This window comes from Vipera berus (assembly GCF_964194415.1).
Source record: "Vipera berus genome assembly, chromosome: 2".
Lineage (NCBI taxonomy): Eukaryota > Metazoa > Chordata > Lepidosauria > Squamata > Viperidae > Vipera > Vipera berus.
Window position 1 is genome coordinate 109,888,413 of NC_138203.1, and position 23,964 is coordinate 109,912,376.

General features: G+C 39.0%; 2 protein-coding genes across 5 annotated transcripts in view; both read right to left on the reverse strand.

Annotated features, from left to right (window-relative positions):
- TMEM39A (transmembrane protein 39A) overlaps window positions 1-23,964 on the reverse strand; it is a 37,132-nt gene that overhangs the window by 12,599 nt on the left and 569 nt on the right. Inside the window, exons 2-5 of one of the 4 annotated variants that reach the window (XM_081318450.1) lie at window positions 23,311-23,396; window positions 20,750-20,827; window positions 9,775-9,968; window positions 8,101-8,323 (exon numbers count right to left, since the gene is read on the reverse strand). In XM_081318450.1, the coding sequence (XP_081174576.1) occupies window positions 8,101-8,323; window positions 9,775-9,887 (336 nt within the window). In that variant the 5' untranslated portion in view covers window positions 9,888-9,968; window positions 20,750-20,827; window positions 23,311-23,396. Of the gene's footprint in view, window positions 1-8,100; window positions 8,324-9,774; window positions 9,969-17,776; window positions 18,000-18,259; window positions 18,532-20,749; window positions 20,828-23,310; window positions 23,397-23,964 lie in introns of those variants that run through there. The other 3 variants (XM_081318452.1, XM_081318449.1, XM_081318451.1) reach the window with 3 other exon arrangements.
- ALG5 (ALG5 dolichyl-phosphate beta-glucosyltransferase) overlaps window positions 20,225-23,964 on the reverse strand; it is a 49,413-nt gene continuing 45,673 nt past the window's right edge. Inside the window, exons 9-10 of the mRNA XM_081318455.1 lie at window positions 23,311-23,396; window positions 20,225-20,827 (exon numbers count right to left, since the gene is read on the reverse strand). Coding sequence (XP_081174581.1) covers window positions 20,715-20,827; window positions 23,311-23,396 — 199 coding nt within the window. The 3' untranslated portion in view covers window positions 20,225-20,714. The remainder of the gene's footprint in view (window positions 20,828-23,310; window positions 23,397-23,964) is intronic.

The window sequence follows — 23,964 nt, forward strand, 5'->3', positions numbered from 1 at the left end:
AGCAGAGATGGACAAATTGATTTGTCAGAACCCACTCCAATCCACATCTTAGGAAAGAAAAACTCTTGGAGACAAGATTGTCCAAGCAGGAACTTTTACTAAGACATAGGTGACAGAGGATATAATAGACAGGATCTGAAAACTTTCTCACAAATCAATATTTTTAAAGTGTCCCCGAGCAAAACCCCACCCCTGTCTATTTGGTCAGTCCCGGATCAGTCAAGTCTCGGGTGTCAAACCCCTCATGGGAAAGGGAGAACCATCAGAACATTTGCCAACACAATTACTTCCTCCCCTTCACATTACATCTGGAGATACAAGCCAGAATTCCCACCACCACATTTCTTGTTTGCTCGTTAATCAGAGAGGGAGAGGATTCCTTTCATCGACAAGAGCCAGAATTCTCCCCACCCCCTTTCTTAGTTGTTCGAAGTTCAGAGGGAGAGAGTTCCTTTCATCGGTCTTTTTGTGATGGCCAACAGGCAGGCTGAATAAACAAAAAATTACATCTAACAGAAAGAGAAGGGGCAATGAACTCCCTTGTCTTCTCTTTCCTCCTTGGGAATGGCAGAGTCCAGGAAGGGTGTGTGTGTGTGATTTGGGTTTGCACAGAGAGGGAGTTAGAAATGAAATATACCGTATATACTTGAGTATAAGCCGAATTTTTCAGCCCACTTTTTGGGCTGAAAAATCCACTTCGGCTTATACTCCAGTGAACAAAAAAAAAGAACTGTCCCTTCGTTCGGGCCAGGCTGCTGAGAGAAGGGAGCGGCAGAGCCTTGCAGAGCTGGTAGAGGTGGCGGCAGTCCAGCGTTGTTTCTCCCCCTCGTGCGTGCGTGTGTGTCAGACCCACGGGAATGGCTGGTAGGGAAGCGGCATTCCGGCATTCCCCCCTTCCTGTGTGTCGGGCCCACGGGGCCTGACACACAGAGAAACGCAAATGCCGGACTGCCGCCACCTTTACTAGCCATTCCTGCGGGTCTGACACACACACACACACACACACGCACGAGGGGGAGAAACAACGCTGGACTGCCGCCGCCTCTACCAGCTCTGCAAGCCTCTGCCGCCCCTTCTCTCCGCTGCCTGTTCTGAACGAAGGGGCGTCCCTTCGTTCGGGCCAGGCTGCTGAGAGAAGGGAGCGGCAGAGCCTTGCAGAGCTGCTCCCTTCGGCTCCTCTTTGTTCAGGCCAGGCAGCGGAGAGAAGGGGCAGCAAAGGCTTGCAGAGCTGGTAGAGGCGGTGGCAGTCCAGCGTTTCCCCCCCTCATGCATGCGTGCGTGTCAGACCCGCGGGAATGGCTGGTAAGGAAGCGGCGTCCCCCCCCTCCTGTGTGTCGGGCCCACGGGGCTTGACACACAGAGAAACGCAAATGCCGGACTGCTGCCACCTTTACTAGCCATTCCTGCGGGTCTGACACACACACACACACGCACAAGGGGGGAAACAACACCGGACTGCCACCTCCCTAGCAGACCTCCCCTGCGGGATGTGCTGCCAGGAAGCTGAGAGAAGGGGGCGGCGGGGGCTTGCAGAGCTGGTAGAGGCGGCAGTCAAGCGTTGTTTCCCCCCTCGTGCGTGCGTGTGTGTGTGTGTGTCAGACCCGCAGGAATGGCTAGTAAAGGTGGCAGCAGTCCGGCATTTGCGTTTCTCTGTGTGTCAAGCCCCGTGGGCCCGACACACAGGAGGGGGGGGGACGCCGCTTCCTTACCAGCCATTCCCGCGGGTCTGACACACGCACGCATGCATGAGGGGGGGAAACGCTGGACTGCCGCCGCCTCTACCAGCTCTGCAAGCCTTTGCTGCCCCTTCTCTCCGCTGCCTGGCCTGAACAAAGAGGAGCCGAAGGGAGCAGCTCTGCAAGGCTCTGCCGCTCCCTTCTCTCAGCAACCTGGCCCGAACGAAGGGACGTCCCTTCGTTCGGAACAGGCAGCGGAGAGAAGGGGCGGCAGCTCCGGGATGCTGCCCGAGCCAGCTCCGGGATGCTGCCAGAGTCAACGAGCGGCTCGGCGTGGCACAGAATATAGATATGTTGCTAAGAAGGGGCCAAGCTTATACTTGGCTTATACTCGAGTCAATAACTTTTTCAGTTTTGGGGGTAAAATTAGGGGTCTCGGCTTATACTCGAGTCGGCTTATACTCAAGTATATACGGTAAATGGATTCTGACATGATTCTTTTATCCAAAGAAGAGAATATAGTTAACTTTGTTTCCATTTGGAAATTGCTTCCGAATTTTGAGCTTGCAATGAAAAAATATGAAACCTTGATTTTGTTTTTGCTAATTAGATAGGTTTGCTGTTATAGAAATGGCTGCCAACCTAGCAGTTCGAAAGCACGTAAAAAAAATGCAAGTAGAAAAATAGGGACCACTACGGTGGGAAGGTAACAGCGTTCCGTGCGCCTTTGGCGTCTAGTCATGCCGGCCACATGACCACGGAGACGTCCTCAGACAAGCGCTGGCTCTTCGGCTTTGAAACGAAGATGAGCACCGGCCCCCAGAGTCGGAAACGACTAGCACGCATGTGCGGGGGAACCTTTACCTTTACCTAGTATATACTACTGTGTAAAAGTAAAAAGGTGAGGTTATAATGTTGTTATCTTCTACTATTGGAAGTCGGTCCCTTTTTCTTTACACCATGTTTTTTTCTTTTTCCCTCCCCCTCCTCCTAGTTTATTACTTTTTTGAATTTCTCTTTGTATTTTAAATTTTGATAAATAAAAATGTGAGATTAAAAAGTACGAGACAAATTCTAATCACTTCACAAAATCCTGTGTGTGTGTTTGTGTGTACATAATATATACACAATCACATTTAGCATTCTGTGTTTTTTCCATATACATACAGTTAGCATTTTGTGAAGTGATTAGATTTGAATTTGTCTCATTGTACAACTTTTAAAGTGGTAAAGTGGTTTAAAAGTGGAAGAGAATGAACAAGCTATTAGCTCAAGTGAGATATAGTATACTCAAAATACTGTATAAATTTTACAACCATGCTGTCCAAAATATGAAATTCCTTCAAATACTTCAGGCATGTCAAACTCGTCATGTGACGTATCGGAACTTTTTCCCATTGCCGAAAATGGGATGGGCGTGGTTTCTGTGACGCTCCGGCCCGCGGGCCGGCAGTTTGACAGCCCTGAAATACTTCCTTCTGTAAGATTCTGAATTATACTGATGTCAAGATACAGAAAGTAGAGAAGTTCGTTGTTCCAAGTGCCAATCCTCATCATTTATTCAATTCAGTTCAACAGATTCAAATACATTCCTGTACCACGTACACTTAATAGAAAGGATATGGCATACTTTAACATGAAGAAACTTTCAAGAAAGAAATACTTCCTGGTCTGCTATGTCAACAATTTGTTTAATGTGACAGTGAAGACAAAGAAGCAACTGCAACTGTAAAAGTTGCCCAAATCTTTTAAAAGCAACAAATATTCCTTATTTATTATGACTTAAATATGTATGAACCAATAAACTAAGCTAAAATAGAAACAAAATCAAATATAGTTACATTATTATAAACTAAATTTGGAAGCAAAATCAAAGTTTTCCAATTAGGACAAATTAGTATGTGTGTCTGTGTGTACGCGTATGTGAGCACAAGATATAGACTCTGTATTCTGCTTTTTTGCCCAGTGAAGAAATAAAAGCAGTAGGGAGAAACTGATATGCATTAGGAAGAAAGAAAAATGTTCACTCTCTCTGCCTAACAGACAGGTGTCTTTAATAAGCTTCTTTCACAGTTACAGTGTTGAGTAAATTGCAGCAAGACGGTTGGGCCTTTGCTAAATCATGTCAGTAATTACAGGCAAATTTAAGAAACAATTATTGCATCAAAATGATACTATGCTTGATTACCTCATCCACCATATTCATAATATAAACAAAACCAAATTACTTAATTTGCTTTCTAAAGAATACACTTTCTCCAGATCACTGAATAGCTAAAATGACAAGCAGACAGAATCCATTGATAGCAGCAGCAACAAGGTGGCCTCAGTGAGGAAAAGAGCTACCAGATTTCCAGCTGGTTTCCTGGAAGATGGGTGGCTGAGACAGAAAAAACTTGGTGGGTTCAGACTTAATCTTAAAACCTTATTTTGAGGGCTGCTGGTCAGCTGTGAGGGAAGAAAACACAAGGAGACACAAGGCCTGGCATGCAACAAGAAGCCTTTAAGATGGAGACTGTCAGCTCTATAAGACAGATTCCACAAAAGACTAAAAACTACTTTTATTTAAACTGGCTATAGTAACGTAATGATGCAAGTCTGTGTTCTTCCTTCATTATCATGTGAATTAGGGGATGTTCTTCTGTGAAATGCTTTTGCAAACCTTCTTTACCCTTTCAACTTAAGCCAGGCTTGTCATGCTTGCTTTGGCAATAGATCTCATTTATCTCTACCAAGTTAAGTCTTTTACTCTTTACAGGGACTGAAATGGATGCTCAACTGCAACAGGTAGTGTTTTAGATACCCGACTGTTGGTCCAGAATGATCAGCTGGACTGTGTTATGTGGTTTCCAGCCAGAACTGTTGGCCTGCAGGAAGAACTGGAATGGGTTGAAGATTTTTCTGGTATTATACATAATATCGATAGTGTCAGTTTCTTTTCTAGCCAGAACATAGCTAAATTGTATTTGCATTTAAAATCCATTTGTTCAATCAATATCCTGTTTTCCCCGCTTTTTTAAAATATTAATTTCCCATCAATGTTCAAAATATCTCTATTGCTTATAATTTGTTCATAATAAATTATATTTGGGTAACCAAAAACTTCCCGTCTCATAACAAAGTATAATATTCCAGTTACAAATCCTATCCTTCTAATTAGAATACTTTTATTTCTAAGTTATCTATTTTCTTAACCATATTCCAACATCTGTTTAATAGTATAATATCCCATCTAATAGGTCAAAACCACTATTTTCTTCAGTCTTACTCTAGCTTTCTTCCTTTGCCAAATTACTTTCCAAGTCAAGCATTTGAATCAAGTAATTCTCCCTCTGTTTTTGTATATATTGTTTGGAATGAGGAAGAGAATTTGATTGAAGTATTTTTGGAAGAACGCTTAACCCATTTATATTCATTAAACAGCCTTCGTCCTTCTACTTCAGTTTTTCATTTCTTGTTGGTCAATATTCAGCATTTCTCCTAACAGCTTTATCATCCATTCAATCAGCTCTTCTTCTTTATCCTCAAATGTGTTCTGACATCTTAACAAGTAACATATCTTTTCCATTTCCGGTGTTATCACTGCATCTTCTATTTTTTTTCATTTGTCTGTATCTGTCTGTTAATTCCTTCCTTTAGGTCCTCCATCTTTAGATCCATTTCTTCTAATTTTCCTTCTGTTTTCGGGGTTACTAGTTCCTTCTTTGTAGTCATTGTCTGGATTTGTAAGTTTAGGTTAGAAAATTGTTCTTTTATCTCATTTGCATTATTTTTAGTCTCATCATGAAATAAAACAATTGTCTCTTGGATTGATTTCAACACAGAAAAAAAATCTTCGATTCATAACATTTTCTTGCTGGTATATCAAGCTGGGGGCTCTGGAGACAAGTGTTAAAAATGGTTTTTTACCATTTGTGGCTAAGTATGAAACACCCATTTTGTTTTTGTATGTAGGCTTTATAGTCCAATAGTGTCCCCAACACAGATAAGCAGCTCAAGAGTTTTTCCCCCCTTTTCCCAGCTGCAGTCTGTAAAAGTGAAAGTGTCCAGGAACAACAGAGTTTTATCTGAGTCTGGGCTTCAAGCCAAGTTTCCTTTAAGCATAATAAATTGTAGTGCCATGATTCACCACTAGATGTCATTGACAACATCTTCCAGCTTTCCAAATCCAAGCCTATTTTACAGGTTTTCAAATATATTTTCTAAAACAAAGTCTCAAAGATACTTTTAGTCCCCAAATTTCAAAGCTATATATCTGTATCAATTCCAAATTGATCTTGTAGTTTTCTCTATTTTCCCCCAAAACAATTAATTCGCTGCTTTTCTTTTCCTGAGGGAGCAGAGCAAAAACTTCCCTCTCTCATTGCAGAGGATTCTTTGCTTTGGGCATTTTTTTCCAGGATAGTAGTATTAAGGTCATAAAAAGAGGATAAAGTCTCACCCAGTTCTATCCACATTGCTCAAAAATTGCTAGTTGCTGCTTATCTTCGCTTGTCAGCAGCTTCTGACTGGCCACATGAATGTAGTCAGTCTTTCCCCTGCTGGTTTGGAGGGCTTCCTCAGATCCAGCGGAAGGGCTGCTGCCCCTCCGTGATCAATGAGAGCCTCTTCCTTCTTCAGCGCCCCTCTGGGGCGATTTTTGACACTTTTTAGGATCCCATATGGGGTGAAATTGAACGTGGAAGATGGAGCCCCATCTTTATGCATCCGTCACACCACAATGCATAACTGGAAGTCCAGTTAATAATGATCTTAATGATTTGTTTCAAGACTGTATGTTATTATTTAAATTAATTAATAAATTGGTTTACATCTATTTTTATACAACAGGGAATCCTCAAGCTGCGACCACAATTGAGCCCAAAATTTCTGTTGCTAAGTGAGATATTTGTTAAATGAGTTTTGCCCCATTTTATAACTTTTCTTGGCACAGTTGTTAAATAAATCACAGCACTTGCTAAGTTAGTAACATGGTTGTTAAGTGAATCTGGTTTCCCCATTGATTTTGCTTGTCAGGTCACAAAAGGTGATTACATGACCCTGGGACACTGCAATTTCATAAATATGAGTCAGCTGCCAAGCATCAGAATTTTGATCACCTGACCATGGGGATGCTGCAACAGTTGTAAGTGTGAAAAACAGTCATATATCAATGACATTGTAACTTTGAACAGTCACTAAATAAACAGTTGTAATTTGAGGACTAACTGTACTCTAAAATTCATTATTCTGTGTCTTACATTCTAAAAAGAGATAGAACAGTTTTTGAATTAACTGAAAGAGTACTATCATGCCTTTCATTGTCTTTTCTTCTCAAGATTAGAAATGTCCAAATGCTTTAATCTTATTAAATGAGATTAAAGACTTAGCTTTCAGTCTTTCTGCTCTGAACCCTGCTGTTTGAGTCCTTCATTGAGGTGCGATGCTCAAACTTGTACATAGGTCTTGATATGGGGCAGGACTAAATCAGATAAAGGGACACCAATACATAGAGTGATACAGAAATTGTGCTTAAAAGAACTCAGGCTGCGAAAGAAAAGGGATGATTTCAAACATTACTTAACCAAGAGCAGTGGATGTCTCAGTGCTAGCCTTACCCTTGCTTCTTCAGTTTCTAAGATTCTGTATTCCAAAACACTATTTATTGACATTAAACTTAATTAATGGAACTTTATGTGAATCTTTCTTCCCTGATCATATTCTGCTGTCAAGAGATGATAATATTCTCTGCTGACACAACCTGAAAGTGTATTTGCCTTCTATAAACTATACTGCACTTGCTGACTAATAAGAAATCAATATTATTCCAGGATATTTTTTACAAATACATTACCAAGACATACATACTCTCCAGATATCCCAACATTTGATTCCGTAAGGGAAGAACTTTGGATTTCTCTTTCTTTATTTACTTTATGAATTTTAACCAATTTCTCTATTTCTAACAAAATCATTTTGAATTTTATTTCTACTTTTTAAGGTATTAACTCTCTTACCCAATTTCTTGTAATACGCATATCTGAGGGAACAATCCAAAACACTGAATATCAAGACATTTTTCCTATGTTGGTAGGGAGGTATTTTTCAGATCAAAATGAATTCAATTCTACAAAGTATCAGGGATAGTCTACAGATTGCAACCTTTCTTTTTATATCATATGTTGATATCCTAACATTAAATGCCACATTTATCATAACTCTCCCAGAGTGGAATATAAGAAAAAGATTGTGTGTTTCAAGAGAAAGAACCAACAACCTATAAATGCTGTCTGCAAAACTGAGATACAAGGTTCTTGCAATTCCTTCTTTTTTCTATCATATAATTATTGACAATATTGATTAGTGCTTCATGATATACATATATTAATTAATTAACTACAAGATACTCATTAATCCTGGGATGGGTAAGCAAAGATGAACTCACCAGTGATGTACAGGAGGCAGGGTGGTTATATGGATACCACCAGACGGTCTTGTAAATATTAATATATTGAATGAAAAGAGACACCAGCAAGTAGATGAAAAAGAGGAATTCAAATAGAAGGTTTCCATCCACAGGGAGCTCTGGGATTCGGCAGTGTCTCACTGGCTCAGGAGTAATCAGGGCAGTGATAGGAGGAGCAGAAAGACTGAGAGTACTACCATTCCTGAAATCAAAAATAATTGTTACCACTGGTTGAACAACGGTACTTAGGATCTAGATGTTAGATTGTTTATTAGTTTGATAACATAGATTTGCAACAGAGAAAGAAAGGGAGAGAAAAAAAGAAAGAGGGAGAGAGAGACAAGGAAAAAAAAGAGGGAGGGAAATAGAGGGAGAGAGAGAAAGGGAGAAAGAGAGGGAAAGAAAAATAGAGAGAGAAGGAGAAAGAAAGGGAGGGAAATGGAGAGAGAGAAAGAGGGAGAAATAGAGGGAAAGAGAAAAATAGGGAGAGGGAGAGGAAGAGAGGGAGAGAGAGAAAGAGGGAGAGAGAGGAGAGAGAAAGAAAGAAGGGGAGAGAGAAAGAGAAGGAGAGAGAGAAATTAAATTAGTAACATGATTGTTAAGTGAATCTGGTTTCCCCACTAACTTTGCTTGTCAGAAGGTTGCAAAAGGCGATCACATGACCCTGGAACAATGTGACCATCATAAATATGAATCGATTGCCAAGCATCTGAATGTAAATCACATGACCCTGGGGATGCTGCAAAGGTCATAAGTGTGAAAAATGGTCATAAGTCACTTTTCCAGTGCCGTTGTAACTTTGAACAGTCACTAAGTGAATCGTTGTAAGTCGAGGACTACCTGTACTTTATCATTTTTTTTTCCTTTTCGGGGGGGGGGGGGTGTCAAGTTTTTGACACCTTGCTGGGCGACTGGTGGTACTCGGACATTGCCTTGTCCTAAAAGTGGTACAATGGATGAAGAGGTTAAAAAGCCCTGTTTTAGTATACCGGTACTATTTGGTTCAGAATATTTTTTTCTTGTTTTCCTGCTCTAAAAACTGTCTTATGGTCAGGTGCGTCTTATGGTCTGAAAAATACGGTAAGTTTTCCATTATACAATGCATTAACTGGAGATTTAGGAATTCCATTTTTTCCTAGTAACAATAGTTACTAGGTTTCAGATGCTTAGTTTAGGTTTAGGTTTCAGATGCTTCTATTGCATCAGGCCCAAACTGCTAAGTCCGAAGATGCTTCAGCTGAATATAAAGGCATTTGGCAATTGCAGGCAGTCCAATTTATTTTTTGCAAAACTTCAAATGTTTTAAAAAACTGATTAACCAACTATGAAAGTTATATAAATTTTCTTCCCTCCCCAAAACAGAAATAATTTGAAAAACTAAACTGTTCACTTACATTACTGCCTGACTATTGGAGCCTTCAATCCCTTCAAAAAAAATGCAAGTTAAACCCCAGACATCAAGGTTGTCCTGCTCTGGTCATACTGAGATGAATAAGGTATCAAAACAAAACGCTGAACACAGGGCAAAAGCCTCCCTTAAAAATCAAGGTCATGGAAAATTATCAATGGCTGGTATTCTTTTGGACGTAATAATATCCAATGATAACAGGGAATAAATAGATTTAGAAGCACAATGTTAGACTTAGACTTTACCTATTTCTCAGACCTGTTCCGTTGCCACAGTTCCCACCAACTAATGTCTGAAGAGAAGGCAAAGCTGAACGGCTTAGTTGCTGCCGGCTGGGTCCCCTCCTTCCACCGGGCATGACCAGGAAGCAATCCACCTCTTCCACCTCTGGCAGTTTTTGCCCTGATACTTATGTAACAACGTGAAAAATTTCCCAAAACTACAAATGAGAAGGAAGCAAATTATGCCACAGAACCTTCTAAAACAAAGGAAAGTGCAGCAGCTGCTCAAGAACTTCTGAAAGGTTTTTATTGAAAGATGATTAAGTAAAAATGAATTATGTTTATCAACTGAGATTAGGAGTGGGTGGTAATCAGTCTATGCATTTGAATATGATCCTATATCATATATACTTTCCATAGACAAAAGCAATAATTAAAAGTAAATATACTTTTAGAAAAGTTCATAAAGGAACAATTTTAAAAAGATGTTGCATGAGTTTTTTTTAAGTATTATGCTTTAATATTAATTTGTTAAAAACAATACAACAAAATTTCACTGAACTATTAGGACAGTGGTTTCAGATTATAAAATTTATAATTTGGAACACAGGTTTAAACATTTTTCAAATTGAAAGTTTGCAAATCTAAAGTTGCATTATTTAATACAATAGAAAATTTCTGTATTATAAGAGATTTTTTACAGACTTTAAACTGAAAATTTAGAGTTGAAAGCAAGCATTATCATATTATAATCAAAGCATATTTTGGAAATGCACATTGATCTTAAGATTTGCATTCATACAGCTTACTAGTTTGTACAAGTCATACGATTAGTACATGAGTGAAAAATTGCATTAAACAACAAAAACAATTGCAAGCTAAACTTAAATAACAAATTGGAACAGATGACTTTGGGTACGATGGCAGATAGAAAAATGAAAAGAACGCTACCAAGATCCTTTTTCAAATTGGCCAAAGAACTAAACATCCAGGACATATGGAGAGAAAGGAATCGTGAGGCTAGACAGTATACATACTATTCTAATCGACACAGCTCGTGGTCTAGGATTGACATGGTGTGGATGTCAAGGGAAATTAACTCTGAAGTCGAAGACATGTGTATAGAGACAAGGACCTGGGCACACCACAACCCTGTGAAATTTAGCTGGAAAGGGTCCAAAAAAACATCTAGATGGACTATACAAAGATCAATATTGAAAGAGGATGACTTCAGATTAAAGATGGAGAGAGAATTGGACTTCTTTTTTAAAGAAAATAAAGCTGAAGACACCTCTGTCCAAAATTATTGGGACACAGCTAAGACAATTATGAGAGGAGTAGCTACAGCATATATGGCGAAAAAGAATAAAGAGAAAAAACAACAACAGAAAATGTTAGAAGGGGAATACAAAAGATTAGAAACAATACTCCAACATGAACCACAAAAAAAGAATGTAAAACAACAAATGGACTTAATTAAACATAACACCTTAGAAAAAGAAAAATTAGCACAACAGATAAGATGTATAAAACAGAACTTTTTCAAAAATGCAAACAAACCTGGTCGATGGCTTGCACACAAATTGAAAAAACAAAAGGAGAAAAGTTGGATTAGTAAATTATGAGATGACAAAGGGAGAATACACTATCAAGAAGAGGAGAAAAAAATTATAGCCCAGGAATTTTATGAGAAATTATATAAGGAAGATAGCCAGGAAAATGAGGAAAAAGCGGAGGAATGTTTCAAAAAAAGCAACACTACCAAAAGTTACAGAGGAAATTAAAAATATGTTGAATGAAGAAATTAGGATGTATGAGGTGATTTCTATCCTCATGATAGAAATTTATAAGGAACAACAAAACATTTTAGGACAACCTTTATTGGATGTGTTTAACGCGGTCCTGGATGAAGCAAAAACCCCAAAGTCATGGTCAGAGGCGAATACTGTCCTGATCCCAAAAGATAACACTGCCCATACATCAATCCAAAATTATAGACCAATATCTTTACTTAACTCTGATTACAAGATATTTACAACAATTATAGCTGAGGAATTTTTTAAATGATTTTATACATGTGGACCAGAATGGATTTCTAGCCAAAAGACAAACTAAGCACATTAGGATAATACTGGACACGCTAGAACACGGGTTGGCAACCCGCGGCTTCGGAGCCGCATGCAGCTCTTTAAGCCGTCTCCTGCGGCTCCCAGTCCTCCTCTGCCATTCTGGAAAAAAGTGGGAGTAAAAAAGTCCCATTGAGAGAATGGGGTGGCGGAGGTTTGGGGAGCTGCGCACGGAGCTCTCCAAACCTCCACCACCCCGTTTGGAGAGCTGCTGCCTTCGTCCATGTTTGACGAAGGCAGCAGCGTCCAAACAGGACGGTGGAGGTTTGGAGAGTGGCGGGTTGGAGAGCTGCGTGTGCAGCTCTCCAAACCTCCACCGCCCCATTTGAAGAGCTGCGCCCCATTTGGTGAGCTGCTGCCTTCGTCCATGTTTGACAAGGCAGCAGCTCTCCAAACGGGTGGCGGCGGTTTGGAGAGCTGCGTGTGCAGCTCCGCCACCACCTCTGCAAGCCTCTGCCGAGAGAATGGGGCGGTGGAGCGCTCCACCGAGAGAAAGGGGCGGTGGAGGCTTGCCGCCCTTGTCTCAGCTGCCCGAAAGAAGTCTCCGCCGAGACGAGAGAACGGGGCGGCAAACCGCCGAGAGAATGGGGCGGTGGAGCGCTCCGCTGAGAGAATGGGGTGGCTTGCTGTTCTCACGGCGCGGCAGAGGCTGGATCCCCTGAAAGAACTCTCTGCTGAGAGAATGGGCGGCAAGCCTCCACTGCCATATTCTCTCAGCGGAGCGCTCCACCGCCCCATTCTCTCGTTTCAGCCTGGGCAGCTGAGAGAAGGGGGCGGCAGAGGCTGGATCCCCCGAAAGAAGTCTCCACCGACAGAATGGGCAACAAGCCTCTACCACCCCATTCTCTCAGCGGAGCACTCCACCACCCCATTCTCTTGGCGGCTTGCCGCCCCATTCTCTCGTCTTGGCAGAGCCCAGCTGAGAGAAGGGGGCGAAAGAGGCTGGATCCCCTAACGAGGATAATTAGAAATGAACTGCACATAAAAGGATTAGAAATTTAAAAAGAAATTTTTAAACTTCAAGCATTTGCAGACGATTTGGTCTTTACTATGGAGAATCCACAACAATCAGGACCAAAACTGTTGGAAGAATTAGATAAATATGGAGAAGCCGCTGGGCTGAAAATAAACAAGGGTAAAACTAAAATGATTGTTAAAAATATGACGAATAAACAGAAAGAAAACTTGGCTAGGACTATGGATATACAAATAGTTAAGAAGATAAAATATCTAGGAATTACTATTACGGCCAGATGCACTTCAATCAAAGAAGACAGTTATGACAAAATAGTGAAACAAATAAAAGAAGACCTGGAAAGATGGGGAAACTTGAGCCTTTCATTGTTAGGGAGAACTGCTGTCGTAAAAATGAATGTATTACCTAAAATCCTATTCCTCTTCCAAAATATTCCTATAAAACTTGATCAAAAAATGTTTGGGAACCTGAACAAATTGACATTAAATTTTATATGGCAAAGGAAAAAACCGAGGATTAAAATGAAACATATGCAGGATGTTAAAGAAAATGGGGGTTTTGGACTACCAGACTGGGAAACATATTATCATACAGCGGCGTTAACTTGGATTAGAGAATGGATAATTTTAAAGAATAAAAGATTATTAACTCTAGAAGGCCATGATCTGCAATTAGGCTGGCACGCATTCATATGGAATGAGAAACAAGGGCTATATCAACATTTTCAAAACCATCGGATTAGACAAGCGTTACATAAAATTTGGAATTAGAAAACAAAATTACATTAAAGTACCAGTCTGGTTGTCCACCCTTGAAGCGATAGTTTACCCAAATTTCTTTAATTTGGAAAACAGTACAACATACAAGGATATTACGAATGAAGTGGGAGAATTGAAATCTAGACAGGAACTAGAACAAGGGATAAAATTGGAATGGTAGGCTTACCTACAGATACAAACACGATATGGGAAAGATAAGAAAGAGTGGGGGATAAATATTCAAGAAACTGCATTGGATAAAATTTTATTGGGGCCAGATGAGAAACAAATAAGGAAACTGTATAGTTTGCTATTGAGGTATAAAATGTTTGAGGAACAAGTTAAAGACCCAATGCTGATATGGGCTAAAAATTTGGGACATGGCATAGATTTTGATATATGGCAAACTCTCTGGGACAGAAATAAAAAGATAACGCTGGCCTCAGCTTATAAAGAAAATTTATATAAAATGTTTTACAGGTGGCATTTCCCCCCAGCACGATTAGCCAAAATGTACAAGACAATATCCCCTAGCAGCTGTTGGAAGTGTTCCGAAGAATTAGGTACTTATTTTCATGTTTGGTGGTTCTGTAATAAGATGCAAAAGTATTAGCAAAGGATTTGGATATGGTTAGAAGAAATATCAGGACGGAGTGCAGATTATAGACCAGAATTTTTCCTACTAGGCATAACAACAGAGAAGCATACCAAAGAAGAGTTATATATAATGATACACATCATCACAGCAGCAAGAATGATGTTCGCCCAGAAATGGAAAAACAATGAAATACCGGACGAGAGTGAAGTGATAAATAAAATTTGAGCGTGCGCAGAAATGGACAAGTTAACTTTGGAAATTAAAAATAAAGATCAGTCAGATTACTACAAAATTTGGAATAAGTTTTACTTATGGTGGGAACAAAAAGGAAGGTCACAACAGAAACACACAGGATGCTGATTTCACAAATTACTAGAATAAGGTGGTTGATAAGATTGAATATTGTATAACTATATAAATGATATGTACATAAAGTGTATATATGTATATAAAACACAAAAATGATGTAAGACAAGAAGGAATGTCAGACCGTTAACACCTTGTCCAAAGTTTTAAATAATAAAATTTGCAATAAAAATTAAAAAAGAAAAAGAAAAATGAGTATGTTTAAGATAGGATGGTAAATGGCAGAGTGCTCTTTTCCAAGCAATGGATGTTTCTCAACAGAAATAAAAATGGCTTTAAGTAAGAATATGCTTCTGTTCAGTTTGATCTGTAGACAAGAGATAGTGTATCAAGAGAAATAATTGAAAGCGGAATAAAGTAGGATGCACTACGACCAATACAAAAAGAAGTTCATTGAGTTAATTGGTCGTGCAGAAAGAATGAATGAGGAATGAGCAAATATTTATGAATTTATTTTACAGTATTTATAACCTGTCTAAATTAATCTGGGCTGTGTACAATATCATCAAAAAGAAAACTAAACATAATGTCAATCAAAATATCAATCAAAAACAACAAATAATCACAAAAACCCAAACAAAACTTAAGATAGGTACTCACAGCCAGCCAAAAGTACACTGAAATAAAAAATTTAACATGTTTCCAGAATTGCAACAAGGAAGGAGCTGCATATATTCTGGGAGAAAACATTTTACAAGGTGGAAGTTATGACAAAGGCCTGTTTTGTCAGCCACAACCTGCAGGCCTCATGAAGGCAGGGAACTTTTACTAGGCCCTCTCTTGATGAGCAGACTGGACAGACAGATTCAGTTCTGGAAAGGAGCCTCACTTATATCCTGGTACCATTTTACAGCTTTACAGATAATGGTCAGTACTTTTTATTTTTTATTTATATTATTTATAAAAATAGCTCAAGGCAATGTACATATCCAATACATCTTCCTCCTATTGGCCCCACAACAACAATCCTGTGAGGTAAATTGGGCTGAGAAAGAAAACTGGCCCAAAGTCATCTAGCTGGCTTTTATGGCTAAACTTTCCACTTTCTAGCTGCTGCCTTAATCACTAGAACAAACTGACTCTGAAATATTTTTTCCTAAGGGAAAAAAATGGACTCAGGAAGCTATAGATCAATCAACCTGATATCAATACCTGGGAAGATCCTGGAAAAGATAATCAAGCAACAAATCTGCGAACACCTACAAACAAGCAAAACTATTACTAAAAGCCAACATAGGTTTGTCAAAAACAGATCATGCCAGACAAAACTTATTCCATTCTTTGACAAAGTGACAAAAGTAGTAGACTGGCAAAATTCTGTGGATGTAGTATACTTGGACCTCAGTAAGGCATTTGACAAAGTAGTCTATTTTGGTAAGATTGAAAAATGTGAACAGATTGCATCATTACAAGATAGATTTGTAACAGGCTAACCAACCACACTCAACTTGTAGTTCTCAATGGAACTACATCAACATTGCAGGAAGCATTCAGCAGAGTAACACAAGGCTTTGTCTTAGTCCTGTACCCTTCAACATCTTCATCAATGACTTACACAAAGGCATAGAAAGGGAAACTCATCAAATTTGCAGACGACATCTATCTGGGGAAGGAATAGCCAGCACTTTAAAAGGTAGAATCAAGGTCCAAAAGGATATTGACAGACTTGAAAACTGAGCCCTATCCAACAAAATGCAAATCAGTGGTGTGAAAAGGAAGATTTTACACTTTGTCAAGAAAAACCAAATGCACAGATATAGTATAGGTGGTGCCTGGCTCAATAGCAGTAATGTGAAAGGGATCTAGGAGTCCTAGTAGATAATCATTTAAGTATGAGCCAGAAGTGTTCCACAATGGCCAAAAAGGCCAATGCAGTTCTAGTCTGCATCAACAGAGGGGCAGTATTAAGATCACGTGAAGTGTTAATACTGTTTTATACTGCACTAGTAAGACCACATGTGGAATACTGCATCCAGTTTTGGTCACCATGATACAAAAAAGATTTGAGACTCTAGAAAGAATGCAGAGAAGACCAACAAAGATGATTAGGGGAAAGAAGGCTACACCATACAATGAACAACTGAAGGAACCAGGTATGTCTAGTCCAATAAAGAAAAGAGTTAAGGGTGATATGACAGGTGTCTTCCAGTATATGAGAGGACCACATTGAAGAGGAGGTCGAGTTATTCTCCAAAGCACCTGAAGCAGGACAAGATGCAATGGTAGAAGATCATTAGAGAGATCTCCAACCTAGAATTAAGGAGACATTTCCTGTCAATGAGACCAATCAGTGGAATGGTTTGCTGAGATGGAGGTTTTTAAGTAGAGATTGGACAGCTATTTGTTTGGAATGGTATAGATCTCCTGCTTGGCAATGAGTTGGACTAAAAGACCCCTAGAGTCCCTTCCAACTCTATAACTTTGAACCTTTATGACTAGAAGCCTATCAGCAATTAATATTTAAAACTAATATAGTTGTAATTTTATATTGGCAGGGCCAATAATCTTGCCACTACATTTTGTATCAGCTGCTGCTGCTGTATCATCTTTACAGCAATCTATATAAATTAGTCAAATCAAGTGATTTAAGGCACAAATTACTGAAAATATGAAGTGGAAATGCAGTAAGACAAAAATGAACATCAAGAAAGTGTGATAGAATGTGCACCTGGAGAAGCTTTCCTAGGGAGGACGCAGTACATTCCAGAGAGAAGCCCAAATTAAAAGACTGCCAAGTCCTGAGATATATAGTTGTTCAGGTTAGCTACATCCTAGAAAAAAATCTGTTAAGGTAGAGTGTTATAGCTGTAATATTGACAAGATCTAGCCATTAAGTATAAGCAAATACAGGATTGGACTCAATTGAATTTTACTCTGTTGTCCTTAGGCTTGAGCTTGAACATAACTTCAAGACTACCTATATTCAAAAAAACACGTCATATTCAAGATGTGTCCTGCCCAAATGTATACAGAAGTGCAACTTATATGTCACATAACTGTTACAGAAACAATTAAATGCATATGTCGCACTACTGAGTGGAGCCACATCTTGCAAGTTTGGATTTCTAAGAAGTTTAAGCAGACTCCAACAAAAGAACCACATACAGTAACAGCAACATTCTTCATTATCAACAATAAACGAAAGTAAAATCTTCAAATGAAACCCAAATCTTGCTATCTCTAAGAACCTGATAATACTCACAGAAACAGCTTGCCACTGTCTTCCTTCAGGATGTTTTTTCCACTGTCCAAATTTAGCCCGTAGCTCTCGACTTCTCAGGAAGTCGTCCATCCAAGTAGTTAACAGGTCCGATCTTAGCTGCCTGAGATTAGATAAGTGCAGCTAGATGTTTCTAGGTAAGACAGTCTATACTTCCTACAGAAGTATTTTATTCTTCTCAACAAAAAAGTTTCTTGGATGAGAGCTAATAAAACACAAGAGGGGAAGAAAGAGCAAGGAAGATCCTAAAATGTTTGCGAAACGGAAAAGCCCTGAAGAAGAAAGTGGGAAGGCCAGTAACTGAGTAGAACTGTTCACTAACCCACCGCGATGGAAAAATGGGCAACGGGATAAAGCAGTTCTCTTAGCCGAGCAGCAACGACAGAAGCAAAGCACGACGGCGGCCTCCACTACTGCAAGTCTCAGGGCCGTGCTTGGCTACAACGGGGTGTCTCGGTTACACACCATACACCACGGAGAGATGAGAAGGAGGCGGCCATTCAAATCCGACTTACCGCCTCTCCAACAGTACCATGAGCGGTTTGCCTTCACAACCAGCCCGCCAGGTCGGGGAGCCCGCCAGGTTGGGGAGGGGGCGTAGCGCAGCCCTCCCAATTCCCTGCGCGTCGCCCTTTCCCGCTGTGGCCGCGGCGGCGGCGGCTGCAAACGCTGTCCTGAAGAGACGTGGCAATGAGGATTGATGCGTTCATCAGTGCGCGACGGCAGGGAGAAGGCGGTATCTGCAAACGCGCTGACCAACCAGGGAAAGGAAAAGGGGCAAGAGTTATGGCAGCCATCTCGTGAGGGGCAAAAACTCCAAAACGCGAGAAACCGTGAGACTGTGGTTGCGTCCTCATGATGCATGAAATTACAACTAGCCAACCCTAATTTAACCTGGCCCACCTTGAGTACTTAGTCCGAGCAGTTCCCAGTTCGCGGTTCATTGGAAGGCAAATGTGTCTTAACGAACGTACCCTTGCCTACTAGTACCTCAGAAACTTATCTATTTTTCACGCTCACGTATTTAAAATACAGTTAAGTCATAATTGCACAACGGACCAGATACTTTCCTGATTCACAGAGAAGTGTTTATACCGTGGTTCTGAATAAATGCGACTGAGAGCGAACGAGTTTAGTATATACAATTTTGTACTGGTCTCTGCGAAGCCGAGAATTGACTCAAAGAACGACTTTTTAGTGTGCGCCCACCCGCTACCCGGAGACATCTTGGTGCCAAAGGACGAACGCAAGCTCCGGTTTCCCCACCTCCATGCAGCGCAGTCGCGATTCGGGTTTACTTTTTCAGTGAGGCGTTCTAACATAAAGCAAGCGGAATGGAACAGTTGAGTATCAGGGTTTTTTCACCCCAACACGGGGAGAACGGCTTTAGAAACGCCGTTACAAAAGCGGTGTTAGCTTATTGAAGACTCAACTTGGCGTCCGCTTACCTGTAAAGCAGCGGAGAAACGATAAACGAACCCACGCTTCCGCCCAGTTGGAGGGGAGGGGAGGGGAGGGGGATGGGGGAACTCATAGTGTTTTTTTCATTCGATTCTTGTTTCATTTTGGAATTGTTTACTTTCAGGCACTGTAAGGTGCCAGTATGATCTTTGAATGTTACCTGCTCTTTAATGTGACAGTTACTTGTTCTATCTCACTGCTCTACAATTTATGTATGATATAATAATGAAGCTGGCTAGCCAAACACACTAGAATTAATGTTGCACGTCAATGAATACTTCCTTCATTGCATTCAAGAGTAGGCAATAAAAAGTCATCTCTTTCCCTGGTTAACTTTGTAATCATTTTTATAGATTAATGTATTAATTCCCAATCAGCTGGGTTATTACACAAAGAGGTAAGGAAACCCCAACAGAAATACTGCTATATAAATATCCTCAAAGAACAAACAATAGTTTATGTAAGGTTTTCAGTCTTTACGTTTTATATCCTTAATTTATTTCATTGTCTTATTTTTTATACCCTACCTTTCCTCTAGGGAACTTAAAATAATATACATCACATTCCCTTTTCCAATTTTCCCCAACAATGCTAGGAAATAGGTTGTCCTGAGAAGTGACTCGCACAAATCAACCAATGAAGTTGAAAATGGACTTTGAATCTGAAACTTCTTGGTTCCAATGGAAGATCTTAAACATTATGCCATACTCATTCTCATTGGAGCAGCAATCTAAGAAAGTTTAAACACCAGCTCATCAACACTTTAAATGAACGGTTATCACAGTGAGAAAATTGCCCACAATAGAGATACACAAAAACATCTTGAACATCTCACAGAATTAGTCATGACCCATGATGACAACTAATGGGTCACAATATTGAAAACTGGCAGTATATTCTGTTCTATAAACACTTTCTTGTGCTCGGAATTCCAGCATATTAGGAATGTGTCCATCTAAAACATAGTGAATAAGTTAAGTTCAGCAATTTTATATTGAATTTAATGGAAACATCGTTTCTGAATATTTTTTCAAAAAAATCAATAAACCTGCAAAATAATTGACTGATTGCAATAACTACTATACAGTATTACAGTACTCTCAGGAAACACTATAATTTATGCAAAGAAATGTGATGTATGCAAAAACACACATATTGCTATGGTTATATTTGTTTTTTTTTGTAGAAAATATTTTGTAGATTTTGTAGAAAATAGCAATCCAGAGTGAAAAGCCAGTTTTTTAAATTGAATTTCCAACAGTATTTTGTACAAATGGAAAGCAAAAGTTAAAAAAGACTGATTTCAGTATTTGAAAAGAAAAATGACAAAGAATGCTGAATTTTTGGCCATTGAAAAATTTTTAGAAAAAAAATTGTAATGAATCATGCATTTCTCTCCTTAATTTATACTGTTGAAAAAATATTTTTTAATCAAAACAATGCTTTGGTGATGAATAAATTAATTCAATTTTCTGGTGTCAAGTTTCCAAGCACCTGTTAGGTATCGTAGTCGTATAAAAAGCAGGTCCCTGCCCATCTGCAACCAACTCCAGAAGGGAACCAACTTAGAACCTATGATTATTAAAAATAATAAAATTTATGTTATACATACATATACAAGGCAATTATTTCAGAATCACTAATTTTTAATTTCCTCTGAAATATATTAAATTTATAGTTCTAATGTGAAATGTAGCAAAGAGGCACAAAATTATAATCTCAAGTGAAAATGGACAATGTTCAGTTGTATCATTTTGCTAGCAGATTATTGTTCCCTAGTTTTCCCACTCCCTAGCACTTTCGCTTCAGAGATTTGGGATGCTCCAAAGCACATCTGGGAATGCATGGGGCAATGTGAAGAGGCTGTAGAAGCAAAGATCTGCTTAGGTAATGGTAAACATATTCTATCTTTTCCACATTTGCTACCTAAAAATAGGATAACCAATTTTTGTATCCTTAGAGGGGATATAAGATATATCTTATAGGTTGGGGAGGTTGTGCGGAGGTGTGTGAATACCCAGCACAAGTGTAGAGGGTCTGGGGAGGGGGCGTGGGTGGAGAAGACTTTACTCCAGGGACTTGCAATCTGCCCTGTCAGGTTTTGCATTGACTTTCTGGGGAAACAGGCAGGGAAAGGTGCAAATGGTAATCATGTGATCAAAGGGTGCTTGGCAATTTATCATAAGTGCGAATGGGTTGCCAAGTGCCCAGATTGTGATCCAGTGGCATGCTTGTAACCTCAAAGCCAGTTGTAAGTCTCTTTGTGCAGCAGTGTCATAACTTTGAACAATTGCTGAATGAGTGGTCATATATATCTGTGCAGAACAGTTCTTGTTAGATGAAGTACTTGTGGACTGGAATCATCTGAGCAACACAAAAAACAAAGCACTTGGCCCACTCAGAAGCCACTGTGAAATTGATTCTGCTAGTTATAGGGGAAAATAAGAAATGCTAAAAAAAAACCTCCTAGAATTAGGTCCTGCAGTTGGAAAGTATGTATCTTATCCCTTCCTTGCAGCAATCTCCAGATACGTATTTCCAATTTAATGTAATTGAGCTTTCCATCTTAATTTGTTTTTTAAGTTTTACTATTAAAATTAATTTTATCAGGTGGTTGAAGGTTTGATATATATATGTGTGTATTTAACTGTTCCTCTTCATGGATTACTGCCTTGTCGTGGTGAAGGGGCTTGAGTAATTCAATGAAGCTATAAGCTATGCCGTGCAGGGCCACCCAAGATGGACAGGTCATAGCAGAGAGTTCTGACAACACATGATCCACTGGAGAAGGAAATGGCAACCCACTCTAGTATCTTTGCCATGAAAACCCCATGGACAGTACAAAAAGGACCTCCTGAAGGAATGTTGTCCATGGGGTCACGATGGGTCAGACATGACTTCGCAACTAACAACATTTAACTGTTGATTCTATTGATGAACCTCTTAATAGTGCTTGCTTTTATTTTGCTGTTATAGTATCAGTACATGTTATTGATACAATAAAGTAACAGTCCTTTTTTGCAGCCAATACAGCAGTACAGAAGCAAGTCACGCCACAGAACAACACCTTCAAACTAGCAGATTCTAACTAAAGAATATAAGAACATTACTCATTGCATTAGTGTTAGCCTAAGGATTAAATACAGAGTTCTCTGTTCTATTTCAAAAATTAGAGGTTACAAACTTTAATAAGAGGCTAAACCTTTGTGAAGTACAGTTTACTTTATCATTTCAAATTATTCTGAGTTTTATTGTGTTGAAATGCAGTCAAACTGGAGTATACAATGGAGTGTTATGTTGGTAAAATTTCTGGAATAGTTTAGGCATTAGTTTCTCTCACCCAGTAGGGATTCTTTTACCTTCCATCATACCATAATCTTTATTAACTACTAAAAAAAATGATAGAAATCCACTGAAAAATAAACAGTTTTGTAATATATTGACAGTGAGGAATATTAGGAAAATAAGGAGCAGTATGCAAAAGACCCTGTGTGGGGAAAATGGCTTAATTTTCTTAATAACTATACAGGTAGGCCTTGTTTTATAACAGTTCATTTACTGTTCAAAGTTGCAACGGCACTAAAAAAAGTAACTTATGACTGTTTTTCACACTTATGACTACTGCAGCATTCCCATGGTCACATGATCAAAATTTGGATACTTGGCAACTGACTCATATTTATGATAGTCGCAATATCCGTAGTTATGTGATAACCTTTTGCAACCTTCTGATGAGCAAAGTCAATGAAGAAGCCAGATTCACTTGACAATCATGTAACTAACTTAACAACTCCAATGATTTACTTAACAACTGTGGCAAAAAAGGTCATAAAATGGGGCAAAAATCACTTAACAAATGTCTCATTCAATAACAGAAAGCTTGGGCTCAATTGTGGTTGTAAGTTGAGGACTACCTGTATTAGAAGGTTTTGTGGAACAATAATTTAATCTTTGTATATTATCATGGGGAATATATTAAGACCACTGAATTTATGGAACTCACCTGATCTCTAGAACTGATCTAAAATGACACAAAACGTAAAATTTCAACTGACCTTCAATTTCTGTCCAGTTGACGGCAATCTCTGTTATTGGGATTTTAAAGCTTTGAGCTATGTAAAGAAGTTCCACATCAAAAGCCCTAAAAACAGAAGAATGGAATATTTTCAAGATTCTTCTGAGTATAATAAATATCCATAACCAACTGACAATATTGCCAATTTTAATTTTTCTATGAAATAAAAAATAATTGTGATATATTTTCCCATTTTTCCATCTGTAAAAACAGGTAATTGAATATTCATTTTAATCCTCTAAGCAACACTAGGCAACTTACAACATATTAAAAACATACCAGTAGTAATAATAAAAACTTAATCACTCTTATTAGTGAAGCCAATAACAAGAACTGCGGGTTAAGATTCCAGTTCTTTACCTTGGGTTAATGAAAGGGCCACATAGTAAACCTATATAGTAAGACATATAAAGCTAAAAATATATCTAATTAAGATATTGAGGCCTTTAAAACCAAAATTTATGTATAATTTTTATTAAGAACTTTGATTATAATAGTAAAATTGTCAGAGGTAATAACATATCTTGTTTTAACTTTGATCAAATAAACCAATTATTTCCTTTTAAGGAGATCAAATCAGCCAATCCTAAGGAAATCAACCCTGACTGTTCTTTGGAAAAACAGATACTGAAGC